Source organism: Mobula hypostoma, chromosome 18, assembly GCF_963921235.1.
Source record: "Mobula hypostoma chromosome 18, sMobHyp1.1, whole genome shotgun sequence".
In the NCBI taxonomy this organism is placed as follows: Eukaryota; Metazoa; Chordata; class Chondrichthyes; order Myliobatiformes; family Myliobatidae; genus Mobula; species Mobula hypostoma.
The window spans coordinates 54,037,867-54,062,909 of NC_086114.1; the positions used below are offsets into that span (position 1 = coordinate 54,037,867).

Genomic DNA, 25,043 nt, shown 5'->3' on the forward strand with positions numbered 1-25,043 from the left:
ACACTACATTCAGCCCCTCTGCCAGCTGGGAAATGTTTATCATGAACAGTTGCAGCACAGACCCCTGCAGCACAACACTCACCACTGATTACTAGCCAGAGTAACACCCCATGTATCCCAATTCTGCTTTCTATTGCTTACCCAATTCTTTATCTATACTAACACATTACTCCTAGTTCTATGCATTGTTATGGACAAGTCTTAGGTGGTACCTTATCGAACACCTTCTGGAAATCCAAGTAAATAACATCCAACTGCTCCTCTCTATCCACTGCATTTGTTATATTCTCAAACTCCAGTAAGTTTGTGAAATGAGACTTGCCTTTGCTGAATCCATGTGTGTCTGATGGATCCATTTCTTTCCAGATGCCCATTTCTTATTTAATGACATCATTAAAGATGTTAAACTGACTGGCTGATAGTTACCTGTTTTTTGCCTATACCTTTTTCTGAACAGTGGCGTGATATTCACCTTCGTCCAATCTGCCAGGACTTGTCCAGAGAATTTTGGTAAATTATCACCAAAGCCTCATCTATAACCTCTATTTCTTTCAGTACCCTAGGATGCACTCCATCCAGACCAAGGGACTTATCTATCTTTAGGCCCACAAGTTTGCTCAGCATTACCCCTTTAGTGATAGCTATTGTATTGAGATCCTCATCTCCCATCGTATTCTTATCACCTCTTCAGCATGTTAGACATGTCCTCCACTATGAAAACAGACACAAAATAGTCATTCAAAGCCTCAGCTGCTCCCTTATTACCCAATACAAATTCTCCTTCATCCTTCAAGGTACCTACGTTCACCTTGGCCACCCTTTTCCGCTTTATTATAAAAACTTACTATTTTTATATTTTGTGCTAGTTTATTTTATTAAAATACCTTCCCTATCTTTATTACTCACCTAATGGTTCTTTGTTGCTTTTAAAGTTCTCCCATTCTTCCAGTTTCCCACTACTCTTGGCTATTTTGTACACAAGTTTTTAATTTGATACCTCCCCTCATTTCCTTAGGTATCTATGGCTGGCTCTCCCCACCCTTACAGTCCTTGCTTTTAACTAGAATATACTTTTGTTGAGCACTGAAAAATCTTTGAAAACTTTCACTGTTCCACCATAAAGCCTGTGTTCCCAGTCTACCCTATCTAACTCCTCCCTTATCCTGTTGTCTCCTATTGTTTAGGCATAATACACTGGTTTTAGATCAAACTATTGCACCCTCCATTTATACGGGACCCCCTCCATTTGTATGAGAAACTCAATCATAGTGTTAATTTTTCAAGAGGATCCAACTACAAATCGCTAATTTTACCTGTCTCGTTAGATAGGACCAGACCCAAAATAGCATGTTCCCTTGTAGGTTCAGTAATCTGCTGTTCATAGAATGAATGTGATGGCATTCTTGAGGTCCTGCTCAAAAATGCCTCGACCAATTTGATTCACCCAATGTACATGTTAAGGTCCCCCATGTTAGCTGCTGTTCCATTCTTACATACCCGAGATATTTCTCAGTTTATTGCTTGTGCCACGTAATGTTACTACTCAGTGGCTGACAGACAACTCCCACCAGTGATTTTTTCCCCCTTTATTATTCCTAATCTCTACCCAGATGGATTCAACATTCTGCTCCTTAGATCTTGTATCATGTCTCACTATCGCCCTGATTAATTTGATCACAAATTCCTGCTTCTTGCACCTGTGCTGAACTCATCAACTTCATCAATTTTGCCTCCAACTTCCACCTTGCCCACAAGTTTATCTGGTTCATTTCCAACACCTCCCTTCCCTTTTCCTCAGTCTATCTCCAGAGACAGCTATTCCACCAATGTCTATTACAAATCCATAGACTCTCACAACTACCTAGGCTACACTGCTTCCCACCCTACTACTTGTAAAAACGCCATCCCTTTCTCAATTCCTCCATCTCTGCTCTCAGGATGAGACTCTTCATTCTAAGACAAAGGAGATGTCCTCCAGTTTCAAAAAAAAAGGGACCAATGCTGCCCTCACTGCATCTCTTCCATTTCACACACATCTGGTCTCACCCCATCCTCCTGCCAACTATCAGGGATAGTGTTCCTCTTGTTCTCACCTACCACCCAAGCCTCCTCATCCAGCACACAATTCTCTGAAACTTCCACCAAGTACAACCAAGTACCTCTCCCCCTCCCCCCACTACCTGCTTTCCAAAGGGATTGCTCCCTACACAACTCCCTTGTCCATTCATTCCTCCCCACTGATCTCCCTCCTGGCAATTATCCTTGCAAGCGGAACAAGTGCTATTCCTGCCCCTACACCACCTCCCTCACTACCATCCAGGGCCTTAAACAGTCCTTCCAGGTGAGGCGATACTTCACCTGAGAGTCTGTTGGGGTCATTTACTGTGTTCAGTGTTCCCAGTGTGGCCTCCTGTACATCAGCGAGACCCGACATAGATTGGGAGACCACTTCGCCAAACAACTATGCTCCACCCACTAGAAGCAGGATCTCCTAGTGGCCATCCATTTTAATTCCACTTTCCATTCCAATAGGTCCATCCATAGCCTCCTCCACTGTTGTGAGGAGGCAACACTTAGGTTGGAGGAATACCTTATATTGTTTGGGTAGTCTCCAACGTGACGGCATGAACACAAGATTTCTCAAATTTCTAGTAATGTCCACCCCCCTCCACATCATCTCACTAATCAGCTTCCCAGCTCTAATTCCTTCATCCCTCCCCCTCCAGGTTTCACCTATCACTTGGTGGTTCTCTCCCCCTTCCCCCACCTTTTAAAATCTACTCAGCTATTATTCCCTCCGGTCTTGCAGAAGGGTTTCAGCCTGAAATATCAATTGCACTCCCCCGCCTGCCAAATAGATGCTGCCTGGCCTGCTGAGTTCCTCCAGCATTTTGTGTTGCTCGGATTTCCAGTATCTGCAGATTTTCTCTTGTTTGCAATTATGAATAGATTTGGGCCCAACAGCAATGCCCGTAGCACTCAAGTCCTACCGTCAATATGGAAAGTGCTGTTACTTCCACCCAATATATATATCAATTCATTACCAATTTACATCATCAACTGCATGTGCTTTGATCTTAACCAACTTGTGTTACCTCAAGTCGTCTGAAATCCAAGTACTACACACCCACTGGTCTGCAACTCATGTCCTCTATTCTGATAGAGAAATATGATTTACTGTTCATAGGTCAATACCAATTTTGCTCCACACCACTTTTCTAGGACTTCCACACTAACATTTCCCCTATTACTATGTTAAGCCAAGATCAGTTGATTCCCATTTTCTAAATCACTGTTCAAGGATCTGTAATGGTGTTCTAGGCAAAACCATTTTAATCTCAAGCCTGGTGCTCAAAACGTAACATCTGCAGTTGTGCATTGCTGGATAGTTTATTGACAAGTTACATCAATGTCAAGTAGATTTAGAGTCTATGCTTTCACAAGTCCTATACAACAGCTTATTCTTTTCCATATCCAGTCACATCACAGACACCAAATGAATGTAGTAGTAAAATGGATTCCACAGTCAAAGATCAATTTTTTGAAAATAAGTTCAATTTGGGGAGGATGGGGGTTTGGGGTTCTAACATTTGTCATTCTTTTGGGGCTCTTCTGTGGATGTCTGCAAAGTACTTGAGGTTGTATACATAATAAATGGAACCATTTGAATTCAAAACCTACTCCAATGAACAATCAAGATTTAACAGAAAATTGGAAACAAATACATTCATCTGTGAAGTCTAGAATATTCAAATTTAACTGAAGGGTTTTAGTGCAAGGATAACAGGCAAAACCAAATACCTTCCCAGTAATCCCAGCACAGTGCAAGGAGAAAATGTAAACTCATGAAATACAAGGCATATTTCACCATCACCTAGCAGTCACCATCACCTAGCAGATTAGAAATCTGTATGAAACATTACAACCATTTAAAACAATCTAATGTAGCAACCAATTTACTCAGATACAAAATTGGCTACTGCAAGAAACTATACCTGCTTCAGACATCCGGCTTCATGTACATCAGCCTATGCTATACACTGGCCACCAATAAAGATGTTACAGTCTTTAACACGGGCTCCTTTGCACAGCGTCAGCTGCTTTTAGAGATTAGTCAAGGTGCTCAAGCAAATTACAGACAAAACCTAGCATAACCAATTTTAAACTGGTGATTAAAATATCATGGCTCAAATATCTCCATTCTAAGATGCAGTGCATTTGAAACTGATACAAAATGCAGTCCAAATAAAATTGGTAAAGTGACAAGGCAGCAAAAGCAATACTACATTAAACTACGTACAATAGCTGAAATGCAATCATAACAGGTTTAATGTCTAGTAATAGCTTAAAGTAAGATTTTTTTTTAACATGCATGGTTTCAAGATTAGTCAGTCTGAAATGTTTACCGCAAGACGTATTAGATGTGTAAGTGGTTTCAGTTGTTCACATTTGTGAACCCTTGTGCAAGTGTAGCCTCAGCTTCAATACTGATTGCGGGGAAGAACTGCCCCCCCATGGCCATTCAGCCCATCTTTTCCCAACTCAGCAATCCCACATTTGCCTAACCCATACTCACATATCCCTTTTAAAACTTCCCTTCGCTAATTCTACCTATAAAAGCACAATTTATCAAAATCACATTATTGTCAGCACTGATTGTTTGGTGCCAAGCCCAAACACAAGAGAATACCCTAACAAACACAATAGCAACCAATTTACAAGACAATTACGCAGAGAGCCATGAGCAATCAACAGAACCATCATATGCATAAACATAAAACTCCAATGTGAACATTTAAACAGACTAAATAATCAGAGGACAGCAGGAAAGACATTTATTGGATGTTCTGCAGGGACAGTTAGGGTATTACACTGAGTGAGTTTTGTTGGGAAGCTGGATAGCTACAGGAAGGAAGCTTTGGAGGTGACATGTAATCCTGATGATGATGGACTGGCAATGTCTTCCTGATGGCAATTTGATAACAGCTAGGATGGGTAGAGTCAAGCAGCATTTTTTCCCCCCAGCTCTTCTTCATTCTGGCAAAAGTCTCAATGTCAGTAGTTGACAGCCAATGATCTTCTCTGCTGAGTGGACTGTTGACTGCAACCTGTACTTGGGAGAGGGAGGAGACAATGGGAAACTAAATAGGGATAGAGCCAGTCAAAACAATGATGGCAGAGTAAAAATTCATCAGAATATACCCTGAGATAGAAGTTTCCAAGCTGGTGTAGAAAGAACAATCTCTGCTGCACTTTCCTGGTGATGAATGTAACATGCTTGACCCACTTCAATGCATTGGTAATGGTAGTCCCCAGGAATTTGAATGACTCAACCCCAAACACAGACTAACCATCAACTTCAAAGAGGACAGGTAGGGGTTGTCAGCAGAAGTGAATCTCTTCCTCTACTTCTGAGGGAAGTCACATTATTAGAGATTAAACCAACTCATCATGTCATTCATGAACTTTAGAATATTTTTTTTAATGGATTTGTCTGTGGAGGTATAGTCATTTGTATAAAGTGAGAACAGGAGGGATAACAGAACAGATCGGGGGGGGAGAGAAAGAGTCTGATAATAGACACTGGATCAGACATTTTTTTAATGGATTTGTCTGTGGAGGTATAGTCATTTGTATAAAGTGAGAACAGGAGGGATAATAGAACAGATCGGGGGGGGGGGAGAGAGAAGAGAGAGTCTGTGATAATAGACACTGGATCAGACACATAGGAGCCCAGCCTTACATACTGCTTCCTTCAAAGAAGTTTGTAATCCACTGACAGATACTGTAAGGCACAGCTAGCAAGATTAGCTTGCTGTGGTGCAACTCCAGAACCAGTGTTGAAGGTAAAGTTAAAAATCCGCAAACAAGATTGCCACAGGTGTTTGGGGGGGGGGGGGGGCTCACTAGGAAGATTTGATACAGAGCCAAGTTTCAATTTTAACCAAAATCTGTAGGTCACAAAATATCCTAAGATTCTGACCCTGCTTTCCACATGGCCAAGGTGTTGACCATCAATACCTTTAACCTTCAAGTTCGATCAAGTCAATTCTTTTCCAAAACTCATTTTACATCTTGTTTCTTGATACATCAAATTACTTCAAGGGCAGTCTAGAAGCAAAATTATTTGAGAATTCTAGAGTACAGAACCTCTCAGCGAAAAGGCAGAGCAATTGAAATAAAGCCACAAAAAGGAAAAATGTAGTAGAACATAGGTAGAGCAGAGGAAACTGCATGGGATTAAAAGGAAATATGAAAACAGAGTTAGAAAACAAGAATCTTTATCATGGCTTGACAGACCACAGGTAATGACTAAATTGCAAGATAGCAGCAGTGACCAACATGACCAATGGCAATGTCCTGCAGACAGATCGTGAAATACATTTAAATATATTTCTACTAATTTGTGCACAACTTGAGCCTGTATTTACATTTAGTAATTGATTTTAGGTTGACTGAGCAATCTGGTGGTTTTGGTATCACAGAGGGAATTGGGCACAGTCAAGAACTGAGCGTTTCTAACAGCAGATCACAAACAAATAACCTACTCCAATTCTTAACCAGCTCACCGATTAAAGCATTGAGCAAGATTAAAATAGAGGATGAAAATGGAAGGCAAGTGGGTATACAGTGGCAGCTACCTGTGTTTGACCAGTTTATATCCCTCGCTGCTGCAGGAAAATGCAAGAGTCTTAGGTAACATTTGGTTGGTGCAGTTTATGGATTGGACTTTTTTTTTAAAAAAGAGGACAATGCAATTCATGTTGTGTTTCTAATTACTCTTATTGCTATTTTACACTATTCTGTTCAGGGCAGGCTGGCTTTGTGGCCTGTAGTCAATGAACAGCAGCACTAAATTTGACTGAACAATCCTGGACTATTTCTAGGACTCCTCAGTTTGATGTTTAATACCGTGATATTCCCATGTTTTACACCATTTGTACGACTTTTTTTGCACATCAGGTATTTGATGTTTCCTTTGAACGTGTTCCATGGTATTTATCTCATGTCTGTCTGTGGGAAGATGAATCTCAGGATTATATACCAAATACACAATCGGATAATGAATGTACTTTGAACTTTGACCTGGGTGCCACAGCAGTGTAGTGATTAGTGCAATATTATTATTACAGCTCAGTGAATCAGCTTGGAGTTCAATTCCAGAGTCATCTTGTAAGTAGTCTGTACATTCTCCCCATGACCATTTTAGTTTCCTTCATGTTCTGGTTTTCTCCCACAGTCCAAATACAGAGGTTAATTGGTCATCGTGTATAGTCCTGTGATTAGGCTAGTGATGAAATAGGTGGGTTGCTGGGCAGCACAGCTCACTGGGCCAGAAGGGCCTATTCCACACTATCTCAAAATAAAGGAATAGGTAAACCAATTACACTTAATATACCATTCCCCTCCCCAATCATTAATGCCTGAGGGCAGTTGGACTACTGGAGTGAGAAACAAAATGTTAATATTTTGACAAGACCTGTATATAGGGTTGAGTTGCAGGAATAATTAAATAACTATACATTTGTTTCTACTTCATGTCAAGATGTGGGTGTCACAGAGTAGGGTTCGAATTCTTGAACAAGTTTCAGTGAAAACTAAAACTTAAAGCATAATTATACAGAACAGGATACATGTCAAAATCACTTAAAGACACTTGCTCTAGCATACCATTTGAAGCTGTTGATTACAGAATTAAATGGAGATTGTAAAATAGGATATAGAGATTATAAATGAAATGTTGATAGCCTTTCACAAGTCGGAAACCTTGCATCAATTTGTAATATTTGACAATTTCATCAATAACCACTCATAAAAGCATCCCATCAAAAGATAAAATAGGTTATTAATGTACAAAGTAATCCAGAAACCCTATAAAAGCTATATACAGTGCCTATAAAAAGTATTCACTTCCTTAGAAGTTCTCATGTTTTATAACATTCAATCAGTGGATTCAATTTGGCCTTTTTTTGACACTGATCAACAGAAAAAGACTTTTGTATCAAAAGTGAAAACATGTCTACAGTGATCTAAATTAATTACAAATACAAAATAATAGTTGACTGTATTTATTCATCTCCTTTAATATGACAAACCAAATCACTGGTGCAGTCAATTGGTTTTAGAAGTCGCAGTTAAATGGAGATCACCTGTGTGCAGTCAAAGTGTTTCAATTGATTGTAGTAAAAATACACCTGTATCTGGAAGCACAAACAACAGGAATTCTGCAGATGCTGGAAATTCAAGCATCTTCGAGGTCTCGGCCTGAAACGTCAACTGTACCTCTTCCTAGAGATGCTGCCTGGCCTGCTGTGTTCACCAGCAACTTTGATGTCTGTTGCCTGTATCTGGAAGGTCCAACTGCTGGTGAGTCAGTATCCTGGCAAAAACTACACCAAGACAAAAGAACACCAAGCAACTCTGCAGAAAGATTACTGAAAAGCTCAAGTCAGGAGATGGAAACAAGAAAATTCCTAAGTCACTGAAATTCCCTTTGAGTACAGTTAAGTCAATCATCAAGAAAAAGTGGCACAGCCGTAAATCTGTATAGAGCAGGTAGTCCTAAAAATTGAGTAACCGTGCAAGGAAACTAGTGAGGGAGGCCACCAAGAGACTCAGGACACTCAAGGAGACCCACCCTCAAGCTGTAAATGCTGCCAAAGGGGCATCTACTAAATACTGACTTGAAGGGGTGAAATACTTAATTATTTTGTTTTATATTTGTAATTCAGATCACTTTGTAGAGATCTGTTTTCACTTTGATGATTGTTGATCAGTGTCAGAAAAGCCAAATCCTGTGATTCAATAAAACATCAGAACTTCCAATGGGGCTGAATATCTTATAAGCACTGCAGTCATTCTGCAAGCACTTGGGAAATCTTGATGCACTGGAATGGGATACATATAACCATCATTAAAGAGGGCAACACACTATTCAGACATGTCTGCCATGATCCAACTGATCTACCTTTCCTTGCGTTAATTTAAATTTCCTTGGGTCACCATTACCAAAACACCCAATTGTCAACCTGCAGATTTCCCCATGTTTGCGTCATCCTAAATACACTGGGTTAGCGAAATCCAAAGATTTGAGAAATAAAAGGAAATTTCTCTCATCTCAAGTGGCCAACTCCTGAGATTTGGCCTACTCCTAAACAAATTAGTCAATACGAACTAGCTCCACATTAATGTCACTGTTCTCAGCAAAGTACAAGATAAAAGACAGACCACCTCATTTTAACTCTAGAACAGGGATTCCTAACTTTTATGCCATGGAGCCTTACCATTAACTGAGAGGTCTATGACCCCAGGTTGGGAACACCTGTTCTAGAACATAGCCCTAGTATCAGTCTTTCAATTTACCCATCAATCTAGTGAGCCTTCACTACACATCAATTTTCATGACCACTTGAGAAATTTGTACAATATTTCAGATTTGGTCTCACAAGGAACTTTTATACCAGTTAAGATGTTTCTTGTACAATAAAGATGTCTCTTCTGCAATAAAAAGCAGCTTTTCTCTCATTCTTAGCAATATCAGCATTAATTTGTGTAAGACCACAAGATATAGCAGTAGGCCATTTGGCCCATCAAGTCTGTTCTGCCATTCAATCACAGCTGATCCAATTCTTCTAGTCATCCCCACTCCCCTGCTTTCACCCCACACCCCTTGATGCCCTGATTAATCAAGAAACTATCTCTGCCTTTAACACACCCAATGACTTGGCCTCCACAGCCACTCGTGGCAACAAGTTCCACAGATTTACCACCTTTTGACTAAAGTAATTTCTCCACATCTCAGTTCTAAAAGGACGTCCTTCAATCCGGAAGTTTTGCCCTCTTGTCCTAGACTCCCCTACCATGGGAATTAAACTTTGCCATATCTAATCTGTTCAGGCCTTTTAACATTCAGAATGTTTCTATGTTATCCCCCCCCCCAATTCTCCTGAACTCCAGGGAATACAGCCCAAGAGCTGCCAGACATTCTTCATGCAGTAACCCTTTCATTTCTGCAATCATTCTCATGAATCTTCTCTGAACCCTCTCCAACATCAGTATATCCTTTCTAAAATAAGGAACCCAAAACTGCACACAATACTCCCAACTGTGGTCTCACAAGTGCCTTATAGTGCTTCAACATCACATCCCTGTTCTTATATTCTATACCTCTAGAAATGAATGCCAATGTTGTATTCGCCTTCTTCACAACCAACTCAACCTGGAGGTTCACCTTTAGGGTATCTTGCACGAGGACTCCCAAGTCACTTCGCATCTCTGCATTATGAATTCTCTCCCCATCTAAATAACAATCTGCCCATTTATTTCTTCCAAAGTGCATGACAATACACTTTCCAATGTTGTATTTCATTTGCCACTTCTTTGCCCATTCCCCTAATCTATCCAAGTCTCTGAGGCTCTGTTTCCTCAACACTATCCACTCCTCCATCCATCTTTGTATCATCATCAAATTTAGACACAAATCCATTAATCCCATAGTCCAAATCACTGACATACATCGTGAAAAGCAGCGGTCCCAACACTGACCCCTGTGGAACTTCACTGGTAACCGGCAGCCAGAATAGGATCCCCTTATTCCTACTGTTCTCTGCCAACAAGCCAATGCTCCACAAACTCTAGTAACTTCCCTGTAATTCCATGGGCTCTTATCTTGCTAAGCAGCCTCATGTGTGGCACCTTGTCAAAGGCCTTCTGAAAATCCAAGTACACCACATCTACTACATCTCCTTTGTCTATCCTGCTTGTAATTTCCTCAAAGAACTGCAGATGGTTTGTCAGGCAGGATTTTCCTTTCAGGAAACCATGCTGTCTTTGACCTATCTTGTCATGTGCCTCTAGGTACTCCATAATCTCATCCCCAACAATCGATTCCAACAACTTCCCAACCACTGAGTCAGGCTAACAAGTCTATAGTTTCCTTTCTGCTGCCTCCCACCTTTCTTAAATAGAGTAACATTTGCAATTTTCCAGTCATCCAGTGCAATGCCAAAATTTATCAATTCTTGAAAGATCGTTGTTAATGTCACCACAATCTCTCCAGCTACTTCCTTCAGAACCTGAGGGTGCATTCCATCAGGTCCAGGAGATTTATCCACCTTCAAACCATTAAGTTTCCTCAGCACCTTCTCAGTCATAATTTTCACTGCACAAACTTCACTTCCCTGACACTCTTGAATGTACGATATAATGCAGATGTCTTCCACTGTGAAGACTAATGCAAAATACACATTTGGCTCCTCTACTATCTCTGCATCTCATTACAATATCCCCAGCATCATCTTCTATTGGTCCTATATCCACCCTCGACTCTTACCCTTTATATACTTGATACAAAGTTTTTTTCTTCCTTTGATATTAGTCACCAATTTCCTCTCAAAATTTGTCTTTCCCTTCCAAATGACCTTCTTAGTTTCCTTCTGCAAGTTTAAAAAAATCTCCCCAATCCTCTATCTTCCCACTTGCTCTGGCTTCCTTGTATGCTCTTTTGCTTTTACACCATCAAGACACCTGAAACAAAAGCTCAACTACAGCTGTAACTTAACTAAATGCATATTTCTGAAATCTCACTGTCAACTGCATTACCACCATCTATCCAGTCACAATTAAAAGTTAAAAGCAATTCATAGACAACAAAACTTAAACAAGCCAGATAGCAATGAAGGACAATACCAAAAGTGCCCAAATACAAATATTACTAAAAGCAGTAAAATCCAGACATTTTATTGGCAATTAATGTTATTTTGTTAGTTAAATTGGAGAAATAAAACTGTTTCATTTCCCAGCTATCTACAATACCACCCTCAACATCTGAAAAGCAATTCTTACCACACAAGAACAGCAAGTTCCAGTAAGTAGCAGAACTGAATCAATCAGAAGTATATTGCAAGATAAATTGCCTAACAAGCATCCATGTGAAGTGACCCTTGCTTTTAGACCAGAAAGCAAGGCTTTAACTTTTCAAAATACTTTGGTAGTCTCATCTTTACCTCTTACAATACATTCTTACCCCAACCCACGAGATTATATGCACAAATTTCTGGTTTATCCTCAATTTCAAGCATCCAAAATTGCTGCCTATGCTTTTAGCTACACAGGACCCCAGCTGAAATTCAGTCACTAAACAGACATCCTTTAAAACTTACCTCTGACCAAATTTGGTCAATTTTGCAGACACTTATAATCCAGTAAAACTCTTTATGGCATTAAATAAAGCACTAGAACAATACAACATTAAGTGCATCAAAGCCTGAGATATACCAGCCAACCAAAAACTACTTCACGTTGAACCGAGCAAAATGATGTTTACCAACATAACTCCCCGTAAGTGTATTACCTCCCACATTCTCCCTGCGACCCTTGGTGATAGGAGTTGTGCAGACTCCTGAGAAGTCCAAAGAGTTGTCTAACATTGCGTTTATTCTGCGGAAGATGTCAGCATTACTGCAGGTGGACAAGGCTGGTGTTTCTGTAGAGCGGGGCACATCCCAGCAATCCTGCCCCGTGCCACTCTCGTCGTTCTGAAAGATATTAAGTTATTAGAAAGCCACTTTCGCAATTTCACATTCAAATTAAGTTACCTCTACCATACACTTCATGAGCTGTCCCGCGAACGGAGGAGCGCGGTGGTACGAGGGTCTGCACTGCGCCCAACTGGGATGGAAGGCCGTCCAAACCCGCAAGGTCTCAGGATGACCTGGGTGGGCCTCACCGCGCATGCGCAGATGATTGCACTGCACGGTCCCACCGCCAGGAGGCGCGCACTTCCACTCGCCTGGTATGAAGGGGCGGAGCAGGACACGACACCGCTCCCCCCCCCACCACCACCCACCCACACACGAGCGCCAAGGGCCTCGACCCTTCCAGCTCGCTGCGCGCCGGCTCGTCGAGCCCAGCCGCTCGCCTAGAAACCCGTCTGTCCAGCTCAGAGCTCCTGCCCCTCCCCTCAATGAGGATTCTCCCACCCCGGCCTCTATCCTTATCCACCGTCATTCGCCTCGCATTTGCCTTGGCGCCACCTGGGGCTGGTTGCCGTTACTCGGCACTTGCGGGGCAATCATCCCGCCCTGCGCTGTTACCATGCGCTGCCGAACCCCAGCTCTGACTCAGGCAACCCACCGATTCTCCCACGCGCTCCTCCTCGGCCGTCAATCACAGCAGCAGCCAATCCCCAACCGCAGCCACTGCCCCGCCTTCACGACGTCCAAATCGACTGCAGAAGAGGGGGGTGCTCGGATTTGAAAGGTCACCGCAGGAGGCCATAATTGCAATAATAAAAGCGCCGTTCCCCCTTTATTATTAAGTAACAGTTTTCAATTATTACCAGTACCCTACAATTCGATACGTGGCGGTATGATAACAAGAGTAGCATCTCATCCATCCACCTTTTTACCCCTCCCGCATTTGCCGTCGCCCGCCGAGGTGCGCTGGTAAACAAACGCACGTGGCACAGCACGCGCCGCCCCTTCTGCTGCTCCACGTGCAGGCGGGCGCGAGCCGAACGGAGCGGACCAGTCCCGGGGAAGCAGACATCAGACAGATGCTCCGACTGGCTGCTCGACTTCTGCAGCTGCAAAGCCTCTAACGGGCACTACGGAGCAAGCAATGCTCTTCTTGCAGTGTGCATTCCCAGAAAACCAGAGTCATGAAGAACAAACGATTCTGGGTCATGTTCGATTTCTGCAACGCCTTTTTTTTCCCGGAACGGTGCCAAGATTCTTGCATACATCTTCACTACCTACTTCAAGCACACGTGCGCATGGTACTTTTAAGTTCAGTTCCCATAGATTGGTTTCCAAAAATAAAAATGCAGTACCCCTTTCACTTTGGCCAGCAATATAAATTAAACAAAAGCATCTTAATGTGTTACCGATAAGTAGACCATGCACAGGCCTTACGCCAGACGTTTGAAAGTTAAACGCCGACAATCGACTGCAAAGCTCAGTAGAATACAAGTGCAATAATTACCAGCACGGAAACATTTTAATAAGCTTGAGGCCGCTCCCCGGTCTAGAGTCGCTTCTGTGTTGCTAACACAACCTTCCACAGGAGATAAGGGGAACAATACAAATTCCATAGGTCATCGCCATTCTACATTTGGGATGGTTTTAAAAAAACGCATCCAAGGTAGGCAACAAAATGTTAATATATGCAAGCAGTAAAATATTGCGACACTTTTTAACGGTGCACCGAAAGTTGGAAATACCCTGTAAAATGCACACGGGCTCTATCTCGGCATTGAATTAGAGCGCAAAAAAACCCTATTATTGTAAAATTATTTGCTCCCGTTGCCATTGATATTCCTCACTCTTATCAGCAAGCCCCAGCCGGACTGTCGTGCAAGCTCTTGTTACTGTCGTGACGCACTCTTGGTGCATTCCCTCCCTCTCTCTCGCCTTGTAACAATTTTCCTTACCAGCGAAAAAGCCATGGTCACCTTCCCGACCGGAGTACTCGCCACAATAAAACGGAAAATGAAATTTGCAACACAGCGACTAGCAATGGGATGAAAATAGATCTTTAAAATAAATCAAGACGTTTTGCAACAACGCTCATCGCCCAACGCCCCCTATTTATGTCATTGGCGGCTTTCCGTCCTAACCCGGTGCCAGATGATGCACATTGGAAACACCTGATCTCTTGTCTACACCAGGTTTTGGCAATTTTCCTGACTTCCTCCCCCTGCCCCGGCAAGGGTCAGCGGCTCAGTCTGCAGAGTAAATACCGGAGACGGAGGTGTGACACGAACAAAGAGGAAAATAGGGCAGGCAGATTTTGCGACGGAGAAAGGGGATTGTAGAAGGAAAATTGCAGGGCAATGTGGGAAGGCAGACTATGCGGGGGTGGGGCTATTAGGTGTCTGAGGGGGTATTGAGGGGGAGGGTGGAATGCAGGGGGATTTTGCAATGCATTGCGAAGTAAAGGTAATGCAGGGGGCAAAGGGGGTTCTGAGGATTGAGTAGAAGAGTACAGAGTTGTAAGGGGTATGTGAGAGAAAGGGCTTTATAAATGTTGGGGAATTGTGGAATATGGGGATGGGGTAAAAGGGTTATATGCAGGATATAGGTCAAGTAGAGTATGGGAAAGTGATGTAGGCATAAATGGGTGGAGAATATGAAAGTATTTGGGACCGTCTGGGGAGGAATGGGAGGCAGGTATTGGGAGAGTATGGTGCAACGGGTGAAAATAAATGGAGAGAAGTACAAATAGAGTGGAGAAGGGATACAGGGGAATATGGAATGGGGCATTACAGGATTATGTGGGGGAGACATGGGAGATGGCTAGGGATGAATGTGCAGGATACAGGAGGAGTGTGGTATAGTAGTATGGGGATAGGTGCTGTTAGAGAGTCATAGTGCACCACAGCCACAGAAATGGGCCCTTCAGCCCATCTAGTCTGTGCTGAACTGTTATTCTGACTAGTCCCATTGACCCACACCTAGTTCATAGTCTTCTCTGCCCCTCCTGCCCAAACTTCTCATAAATGCTGAATTTGAACGCACTCCCACTGGCAGGTTGCAGCACCCTCTGTGTGAGGAAGATCCTCCTTAAACATTTCATCTTTCACCCTTAACCTATGACTTCTAGTTCCAGTCTCACCCACCCAACCTCAGTGGAACAAGCCTGCTTGCATTTACCCCTCATAATTTTGCATACTTCTGTCAAATCTCCCCTCATTCTCCGACGCTCCAAGGAACAAAGTCCTAACCTATTCCACCTTTCTCTATAACTCAGGTCCCGGCAACATCCTTGTCAATTTTCTCGGCACTCTGTCAGTACTATTAATATTTTTCCTGTAGGTAAGTGACAGAACTGCACACAATACTCCAAATCTGGCTTCCAGTGTCTTGGGCAACTTCGACATGGCATCCCAACTCATACACTCAGTACTTTGCCACACATGCAAAGTGCTGGAGGAACTCAGCAGGTCAGGCAGCATCTGTGGAAATGAATGGACAGTCGATGTTCCGAGCCAAGACCCCTCCTCGGGCCCGAAAAGGAAGGGGAAGGGGGAAGGAGGATAGCTGGAAGGTGATAGGTGAAGCCAGGTGGTGGGAAAGGTAGAGGGCTGGAGAAGAAAGAATCTGACTGGAGAGGAGAGTGGACCATAGGAGAAAGGGGGAGAGGAGGGGACCCAGGGGGAGGTGATAGCAGGTGAGAACAGGTAAGAGGCCAGAGCGGGGAATAGAAGAAGATGGGAGGGGGAGGGAATTTTTTTAACCGGAAGGAGAAATCAATATTCATACCATCAGGTTCACACCTGTATACTCAATACACTTTGTATTGAAAGTGTGCTCAACTCTTTGATTTACAAAGACTAATGTGCCAAAAGCCCTCTTTTGTGATGTCACCTTCGAGGAATTATGGCTCTGTATTCCCAGAGCTATTGCTCTACTGCATCCTCAGTGCCGACCGTTCACTGTGTATGTCCTATCCTGGTCTGATTTGCCAAAGTGCAACACCTCACATTTGTCTGCATTCAATTCAGATCCCGCTACAAACTTTGACAGCCTTCTTCGCTGTCCACCTTGCCCCCAGTTTTGGTATTATCCTCAAATTTGCTGATCCAGTCCAGTTTACCTCATTATCATCCAAATCATGAATGTACAGTGACGAACCCACCACCATTCCCTGCAGCAGACCACCAGTCACAGGCCTGTAGTCAGAGAGGCAACCATCTGCCACCACTGTCTGGCTTCTGCTGAGCCAGTGTTGAATCCAACGATTTCATCCTGAATGCCGAGCGACTGATCCTTCTGAACCAGCTGCCCATATGGGACCTTGTCAAAGGCCTTGCTAAAGTCTAGATATTGTAGACAATGTCCACGGCCTTTCCTTCATCAACTTGCAAAACTAATGTGCCAATTCTCCCTCCATTCCATTCCCCCTCCCATATCTGCTCATTCACATCTCCTCGATCCTGCTCTCCCTTTCCACATTTTGGTTCTCCATATCTTCTCATGTTCTGCATTCCCCCTCCAATTTTCCTTAATATTCCCCATATCCCCTCAATCAAAGCCACGTTAACTATCCCCAGTTGGTTGGCATCCGCCTGTCTTGAAGGACAATGGGTGATGATGATCGTCATCACAAGCCTGGGGGCAAGGTATGGGGATCCTGAGATGCCCAGTTGTCACGATCCCCCTCTCGGCCTCACCAGTGTGGTCCAAACAAAAGCTCGTTTGGCACTAGCGTGGCTACAGGAGCTGCCAGAAGGATGTTCAATGACACCCAGCTTCCGTAGGGACTCTGGATTTGCGGTCTAGGTTTACTCCCGTAGCCTTCGTCTCTCCCAAGGCTGCCCACAAGGCAGTGGGGCTATTTACCCGTAGCTGGGGATCTGGTTCGCAAACACCAGCTGGGCTGTGTCAATCCAAATATTTATATATCCACTCAATTCGCATATCCTCCGACAGTTTACCCACTACTAACGTCAGTCTCACTGGCCTATAATTTCCCATCTTATACTAAGAGCCTTTCATGAACAATGGGACAACATTAGCATGGCATAGCTAATGCTACTCTGTTGTTCAAGGAAGACTGTAAGAATAAAGAGGGGAGCATGGGGGTGAGTGCTGAGCCTGGTGAAGGGATATAGAGTGAACGTGGAGGGAGACGGGGAAGATGGAGGAAGGTCCAACGTAAAGAGCACCACGGGGAATATGGAGAAGAGAGACTGGAAATGGATAAAATAATGAGATAGGGATATTGGATTGGAAAACAGATAGATGGGGATGTGGGGATATGGGGAAAATGAGGGGACATGGAGAATATTAAGGGAAATGGGAGGGGGGAATGCAAAATATGAGAAGATCTGAAGGACCCAAATGTGGATAGGGAGAGGAGGATTGAGAAGCTATGGGGAGGGGGGATGGAAATGTGATATGAGGATACAGGGTGGGCAAGTAGGGTCACGGGAAGGGGGAATGGGCAATAGGTGGGATATGGGCAGGGCAGAACCGAGAGGAGGTGGGGGGCATGGGGAATGGGGGTCGGAGAGATGAAGAGGGCAGAATGAGAAGAAATGAATGAGCAATATGAGATGGAATGGGGGATGTAGAGGGAAATTAGGAGGGGAAAGGTGGAATATCAGGAGATATAGGGAGACAAAATTGGGAGTATGTGGAGAGTAGGAGACGGGGAGGGAGTGAGCTGATCTAAGGAGATGGTGTGGGTGATATGGAGAATGGGGAATATAGGGAGGAGTGCTGGGAAGAAAGGAAGGGAGTAATGAAGGACCAGGCCCACAGCTTATCTACCCATACCAGGGCAAGGAAATGAATTTCACCGTAATGGGAACATTGTGGTACACTTTAAGCACCTACCCACTTTGCAAATCCACAAGAGGAGATTAAGCTTCCTTTGGTTAACCCACTGGTTTGACAATGAGATATAGACACTCAATCTTCATCAGTAAGACACTTAGACCAAAGAATAATGACTATGTTGGATTCAACTACCAGAAGCTAATAATTAAATTATAGTAACTATCAATTATCATGTCTGCAGCATGTGTTCTCCAGAGTAAGAGGCAATACAAAGCTAAAGTACTATTGAAGAAAGAGAAGAGCAAATGGTGCATGAGTTGACGTACAGTAAGAGTGGAGATGGACTGAGGATGGTCGACATCTCTACTCCATTACTGTGAGAGAGTTAAAGTGTTACAAGTGCTGTTTATTTATTTGATTCATTTAGAGATAGGGTGTAGAAAAGACTCTTCCAGCCTAATGCGCCACAGCACCCAGCAGCCCACCTACTCAACGCTAGCCTAACCACAGGACAAGTCACAATGACCAATTAACCCACTAACCAATACACCTTTGGACTGTGGGAGGAAACTGAAGCCCCCGGAGGAAACCCACACAGTCATGGGAAGAATGTACAAACTCCTTACAGAGGACACTGGAATTTAACTCAGAACTCCAACGCTCCGAGCAGTAATAGCGTCGTGGTAAGCACTACACTACCACGGCACGCCACAGCTCTGGGTCAACCGCGTGGAGAGGCCCCTTGGTGCAACTCTAAAGAACAGAAAAGTTGACTTGGTTGATGTGTATCATAGAGTCCGGGATAGAAACAATCATTTCCTCATCCCCCAGATTCTCCCCTCTCACATACTCACCGGGGCAATTTACACTGACTGATTAACCCACCAATCCACACATCTCTAAGTCACATAGAAACACAGAAAATCTACAGTGCAATACAGGCCCTTCGGCCCACAAAGCTGTGCCAAACGTGTACTTACTTTAGAAATTACCCATAGCCCTCTATTTTTCTAAGCTCCATGTACCTGTCCAGGAGTCTCTTAAAAGACCCTATCGTTTCCACCTCCACCACCATCACCGGCGGCTCATTCCACACACTCACCACTCTCTGCATAAAAAAACTTAACCCCTGACATCCCCTCTGTACCTCCTTCCAAGCACCTTAAAACTGTGCCCTCCTGTGGCAACCATTTCAGCCCTGGGAAAAAGTCTCTGACTATCCTCACGATCAATGCCTCTCATCATCTTGTACACCTCTATCAGGTCACCTCTCATCCTGCATCGCTCCAAGGAGAAAAGTCCAAGTTCACTCAACCTATTCTCATAAGGCATGCTCCCCAATCCAGGCAACATCCTTGTAAATCTCCTCTGCACCCTTTCTATGGTCTCCACATCCTTCCTGTAGTGAGGTGACCAGAACTGAGCATAGTACTCCAACTGGGGTCTGACCAGGGTCCTATATAGCTGTAACATTACCTCTCGGCTCTTGAACTCAATCCCATGGTTGATGAAGGCCTATGCACCATATGCCTTCTTAACCACAGAGTCAACCTGCGCAGCAGCTTTGAGTGTCCTATAGACGCAGACCCCAAGATCCCTCTGATCCTCCACACTGCCAGGAGTCTTACTATTAATACTATATTCTGCCATCATATTTGACCTACCAAAATGAACGACCTCACACTTATCTGGGTTGAACTCCATCTGCCACTTCTCAGCCCAGTTTTGCATCCTATCAAAGTCCTGCTGTAACCTCTGACAGCCCTCCACACTATCCACAACACCTCCAACCTTTGTGTCATCAGCAAATTTACTAACCCATCCCTCCACTTCCTCATCCAGGTCTCAGAACAGATTCCTGGGGCACACCACTGGTCACCAACCTCCATGCAGAATATGACCCATATACAACCACTCTTTGCCTTCCATGGCCAAGCCAATTCTGGATCCACAAAGCAATGTCCCCTTCGATCCCATGCCTCCTTACTTTCTCAAAAAGCCTTGCGTGGGGTACCTTATCAAATACCTTGCTGAAATCCATATACACTACATCTATGGCTCTACCTTCATTAATGTGTTTAGTCACATCCTCAAAAATTCAATCAGGCTCGTAAGGCACGACCTGCCTTTGACAAAACCATGCTGACTATTCCTAATCATATTATGCCTCTCCAAATGCTCATAAATCCTGCCTCTCTGGATCTTCTCCATCAACTTACCAACCACTGAAGTAAGAAGCGCTGGTCTATAATTTCCTGGACTATCTCTGCTCCCTTTCTTGAGTAAGGGAACAACAACTGCAACCCTCCAATGCTCTGGAACATCTCCTGTCCCCATTGATGATGCAAAGATCGTTGCCAGAGGCTCAGCAATCTATTCCCTCGCCTCCCACACTAGCCTGGGGTACATCTCGTCCAGTCCTGGTGACTTATCCAACTAATTGCTTTCCAAAAGCTTCAGCACATCCCCTTTCTTAATGTCTATATGCTCAAGCTTTTCAGTCCACTGTAAGTCATCCCTATAATCGCCAACATACATCAAAGTTGCTGGTGAACGCAGCAGGCCAGGCAGCATCTATAGGAAGAGGCGCAGTCGACGTTTCAGGCCGAGACCCTTCGTCAGGACTAACTGAAGGAAGAGTGAGTAAGGGATTTGAAAGCTGGAGGGGGCAATTTTGCATCTCCCCCTCCCCCTCCAGCTTTCAAATCCCTTACTCACTCTTCCTTCAGTTAGTCCTGACGAAGGGTCTCGGCCTGAAACGTCGACTGCGCCTCTTCCTATAGATGCTGCCTGGCCTGCTGCGTTCACCAGCAACTTTGATGTATGCTGCTTGAATTTCCAGCATCTGCAGAATTCCTGTTGTTTGCCTATAATCGCCAAAGTCCTTTTCCGTAGTGAATACCGAAGTAAAGTATCTCCGCTGTCTCCTCCGGTTCCATACACACTTTTCCACTGTCAGACTCGATTGGTTCTATTTTCTCACGTCTTATCCTCTTGCTCTCCACATACCTCTAGAATGCCTTGGGGTTTTCAGTAATCCTGTCGCCAAGGCCTTCTCATGGCCCCTTCTGCTTCTCCTAATTTCATTTTTAAGCTCCTTCCTGCTGGCCTTATGATCTTCTAGATCTCTGTCATTGCCTAGTGTTTTGAAGTTGTGGGGCAAAACTTGAAAACTCAGAGGAAACCCTCACGATGACAGAGGAACATGCATACTCCACAGAGTCAGCACCCTGAAGGCAGGATTGAAACTGGTATTGTGAGGTAGAGGCTCTGCTGATTGTGCCACTACACTCCTTCAGCCTTCAATTGCCTGTCGCTTTAATCTTCCATCCTTGCATTCAATCTGCAAATGTGAACCTGAGATCCATAAGATCGTAAGACGAAGGAGCAGAATTAGGCCAATCAGCCCAACGAGACTGCTCTGCCATTCCATCATGGCCAATATACTATCCCTCTCAATCCCATTCTTCTGTTTTCTCCCCGTAACCTTCGATGCCATAAGACAAATGAGCAGAATTAGGCTATTCAGCATTTCATCACAGCTGCTCCCAGATCCCATTCATCCTCATATACCTGCCCTCACTCAGGAATCTATCGACTTCCCCCTTGAACATAGCCGCAGACTTGGCCTCCACCACAGGCAGTGGCAGAGCATTCCATAGATTCACCACTCTTTGGCTAAAAAATTCCTCCTTACTTCTGTTCTAAAAGGTCGCCCCTCTCTTTTGAGGCTGTGCTCTCTAGTTTTGATTAACCCTGCTAGACGGAACATCCTCTCCACATCCACCTTATCTAGTCCTTTAGGCATTCGGTAGGTTTCAATGAGATCCCCCGCATTCTTCTAAATTCTAGTGAGTACAGGCCCAAAGCTGCCAAACGCTCCTCATGTGTTAACCCCTTCATTCCCGGAACCATCCTCGTAAAACTCCTCTGGACTCTCTCCAATGACAACACTTCCTTCCTGAAATATGGGGCCCAGAACTGTTGACAATACTCCGTGTGGCCTGACCTGTGAGTTATAAAGCCTCAGCATTATCCCCTTGTTTTTATATTCTATTCCCCTTGAAATAAATATCAACTTTGCTTCTGCCTTCTTTACCACAGACTCAACCTGGGAATTAACTTTCTCGGAGTCTTGCACAAGGACTCCCAAGTCCCTTTGCACCTCTGATGTTTGAAATTTCTCCGTATTTAGATAATAGTCTGCACTGTTGTTCCTTTTACCAAAATGCATTATCATAAATTTCCCAACACTGTATTCCATCTGCCACTTTTTTGCCCATTCTTCCAATTCGTCTAAGTCCTGTTGCAATCGCATTGCTTCCTCAGCAAATGCTACCCCTCCACTTATTTGTGTATCATCCATAAACTTTGCCACAAAGCCATCAATTCCATTATCCAAATCATTGACAAACAATGTGAAAAGTAGTGGTCCCAATATTGACCCCTGAGGAACTCCACTAGTCACTGGCAGCTGACCAGAAAGGGCCCTCATTATTCCCACTCACTTCCTCCTGACTGTCAGCTATTCCTCTATCCATGCTAGTAACGCCATAGGATTTTATCTTGTTAAGCAGCCTCATGTGAGGCACTTTATCAAATGCCTTCTGAAAATCCAAGTAAGTGACATACTCTGCCTCTCATTTGTCCACCCTGCCTGTACTTCCTCAAAGAACTCTAACAGATTTGTCAGGCAAGATTTCCCTTTACAGAAACCATGCTGACTTTGACTTATCATTAATCTCCAAGTACCTCAAAACCTTGTCCTTAATAATGAACTCCAACACTCTCCCAACCACTGGGATTAGGCTAACTGGCCTATAATTTCCTCTCTTTTGTCTTCCTCCCTTCTTAAAGAGTGGAGTGACATTTGCAATTTTCCAATCCTCTGGGCCATGCCAGAATCAAGTGATTCTTGAAAGATCATGACCAATGCATCCATTGTCTCTACAGCAACCTCTCTCAGGACTCTGGGATGTAGTCCGTCTGGTCCAGGTGACTTATCCACCTTAAGACCTTTCAGTTTGCCTAACACTGTTTCCTTTGTAATAGCAATGGCACTCACTTCTAGTCCCTGGCACTCATGGACCTCTGGCACACTGCTAGTGCCTTCTACAGTAAAGACTGAAGCAAAACATTTATTAAGTTTATCTGCCATTTCTTTGTCTCCCTTCACTACCTCACCAGCATCATTTTCCAGTGGTCCAATATCAACTCTCACCTCCTTTTTACTCTTTATATAACTGAAAAAAATGCTTATTATCCTTCTTTACATTATTGGCTAGTTTGCCCTCATATTTCATCTTTTTCCTTCTTATAGCTTTTTTAGTTGCCTTTTGTTGGATTTTAAAAGCTTCCCAATCAACCAACTTCCCGCTCACTTTTGCTACCTTGTATGTCCTTCCCTTGGCTTTTATGCAGTCCTCACGGTTGTCTAGCCCTGCCATTTAAGAACAATTTCTTCTGTGGGACACATCTATCCTGCGCCTTGTGAATTATTCCCAGAAACTTCAGCCTCCTCTGTTCTGCCGTCATCTCTGCCAGTATCCCCCTCTAATCCACCTGGGCAAGCTCCCCTCTCATGCCTCCATAATTCCCTTTCTTCCTCATTGTGATACTGATACATGTGACCTGGGCTTCTCCTTTCAAATTGCAGTGTGCCCTTACTAATCAAGAACCTATTAACCTCTGCTTTAAATACACTCAGTGACTTGGCCTCCATAGTTATCTGTGGCAATAAATCCCATTGATTCACCATTTTCTGGCTAAAGAAATTCCTCCTTATCTCTAACGAGAGAAAATCTTCAGACGCTGGAAATCTGAGCAGCACACACAAAATGCTGGAGGAACTCAGCAGGCCAGGCAGCATCTATGGAAAAGAGTAGAGTCGACGTTTCGGGCCAACTCCTTATCTCTGTTCTAAAGGGACGTCCTTCTATTCTGAGCCTGTGCTGTCTAGTCCTAGACTCCTCTACTATAGGAAACATCCTCTCCATGTTCACTCTATCCAGGCCTTTCAATGTAAATCCAGTGGGCTGCCACCTAAATTCTCTGAGCTTTTTCTCTTCAGCTTCCTGTTCTGCTACAATGATTTCCAGTGTAACTCAGAGTCATTAAAGGTGGAAGCAGGCCTTTGGCCCAACTGGTCCATGCTGATCAAACCACCTACCTAAACTGGTAACATTTAGACCATAGGACCATAAGACATAGCAACAGAATGAGGCCATTTGGCCCATCAAGTCTGCTCCATCATTTCATCATGGCTTTTCCATTTTCCTCTCAGCCCCATTCTCTTGCCCTCTCCCCATAACCTTTCATGCCCTGACTAATCAAGAACCTTTCAATCTCCGCCTTGGACGCACCCGATGACCTAGTCTCCGCAGCTGCCTATGGCAACGAGTTCCACAGATTCACCACTCTCAGGCAAAAGAAGTTCCTCCTCATCTCCGTTCTAAGTGTATGTGCCTCTATTCTGAGATTGTGCCCTCTGGTTGTGGACTCCCACACCGTAGGAAACATCCTCTCCACATCCACTCAGTTGAAGCCTTTCAACATTTGATAGGTTTCAATGAGATCCCCTTTCATTTTACTAAATTCCAGGAAGTACAGGCCCAGAGCCATTATCGTCTTCATATGAGAAGCCTTTCCATAAGACCATAAGACATAGGAGCAGAATGAGGCCATTTGGCCCATCATGTTTGCTCCACCATTCCATCATGGCTGATCCCCATCTCCCCTCCATACCCTCCCCTCGAAAAC

The 25,043-nt window shown here is 43.9% G+C and overlaps 1 protein-coding gene across 7 annotated transcripts in view; it reads right to left on the reverse strand.

Moving 5' to 3' along the window:
* cpeb1a (cytoplasmic polyadenylation element binding protein 1a) overlaps positions 1–14,574 on the reverse strand; it is a 111,937-nt gene extending 97,363 nt beyond the window's left edge. For 2 of the 7 annotated variants that reach the window (XM_063070888.1, XM_063070886.1), the window contains exons 1-2: positions 14,432–14,574; positions 12,353–12,536 (exon numbers count right to left, since the gene is read on the reverse strand). In XM_063070888.1, coding sequence (XP_062926958.1) covers positions 12,353–12,536; positions 14,432–14,446 — 199 coding nt within the window. In that variant the 5' untranslated portion in view covers positions 14,447–14,574. Of the gene's footprint in view, positions 1–12,352; positions 12,537–12,596; positions 12,764–13,023; positions 13,136–14,431 lie in introns of those variants that run through there. The other 5 variants (XM_063070887.1, XM_063070889.1, XM_063070885.1 and 2 more) reach the window with 5 other exon arrangements.
* Between the last annotated feature and the right edge of the window lie 10,469 nt (positions 14,575–25,043).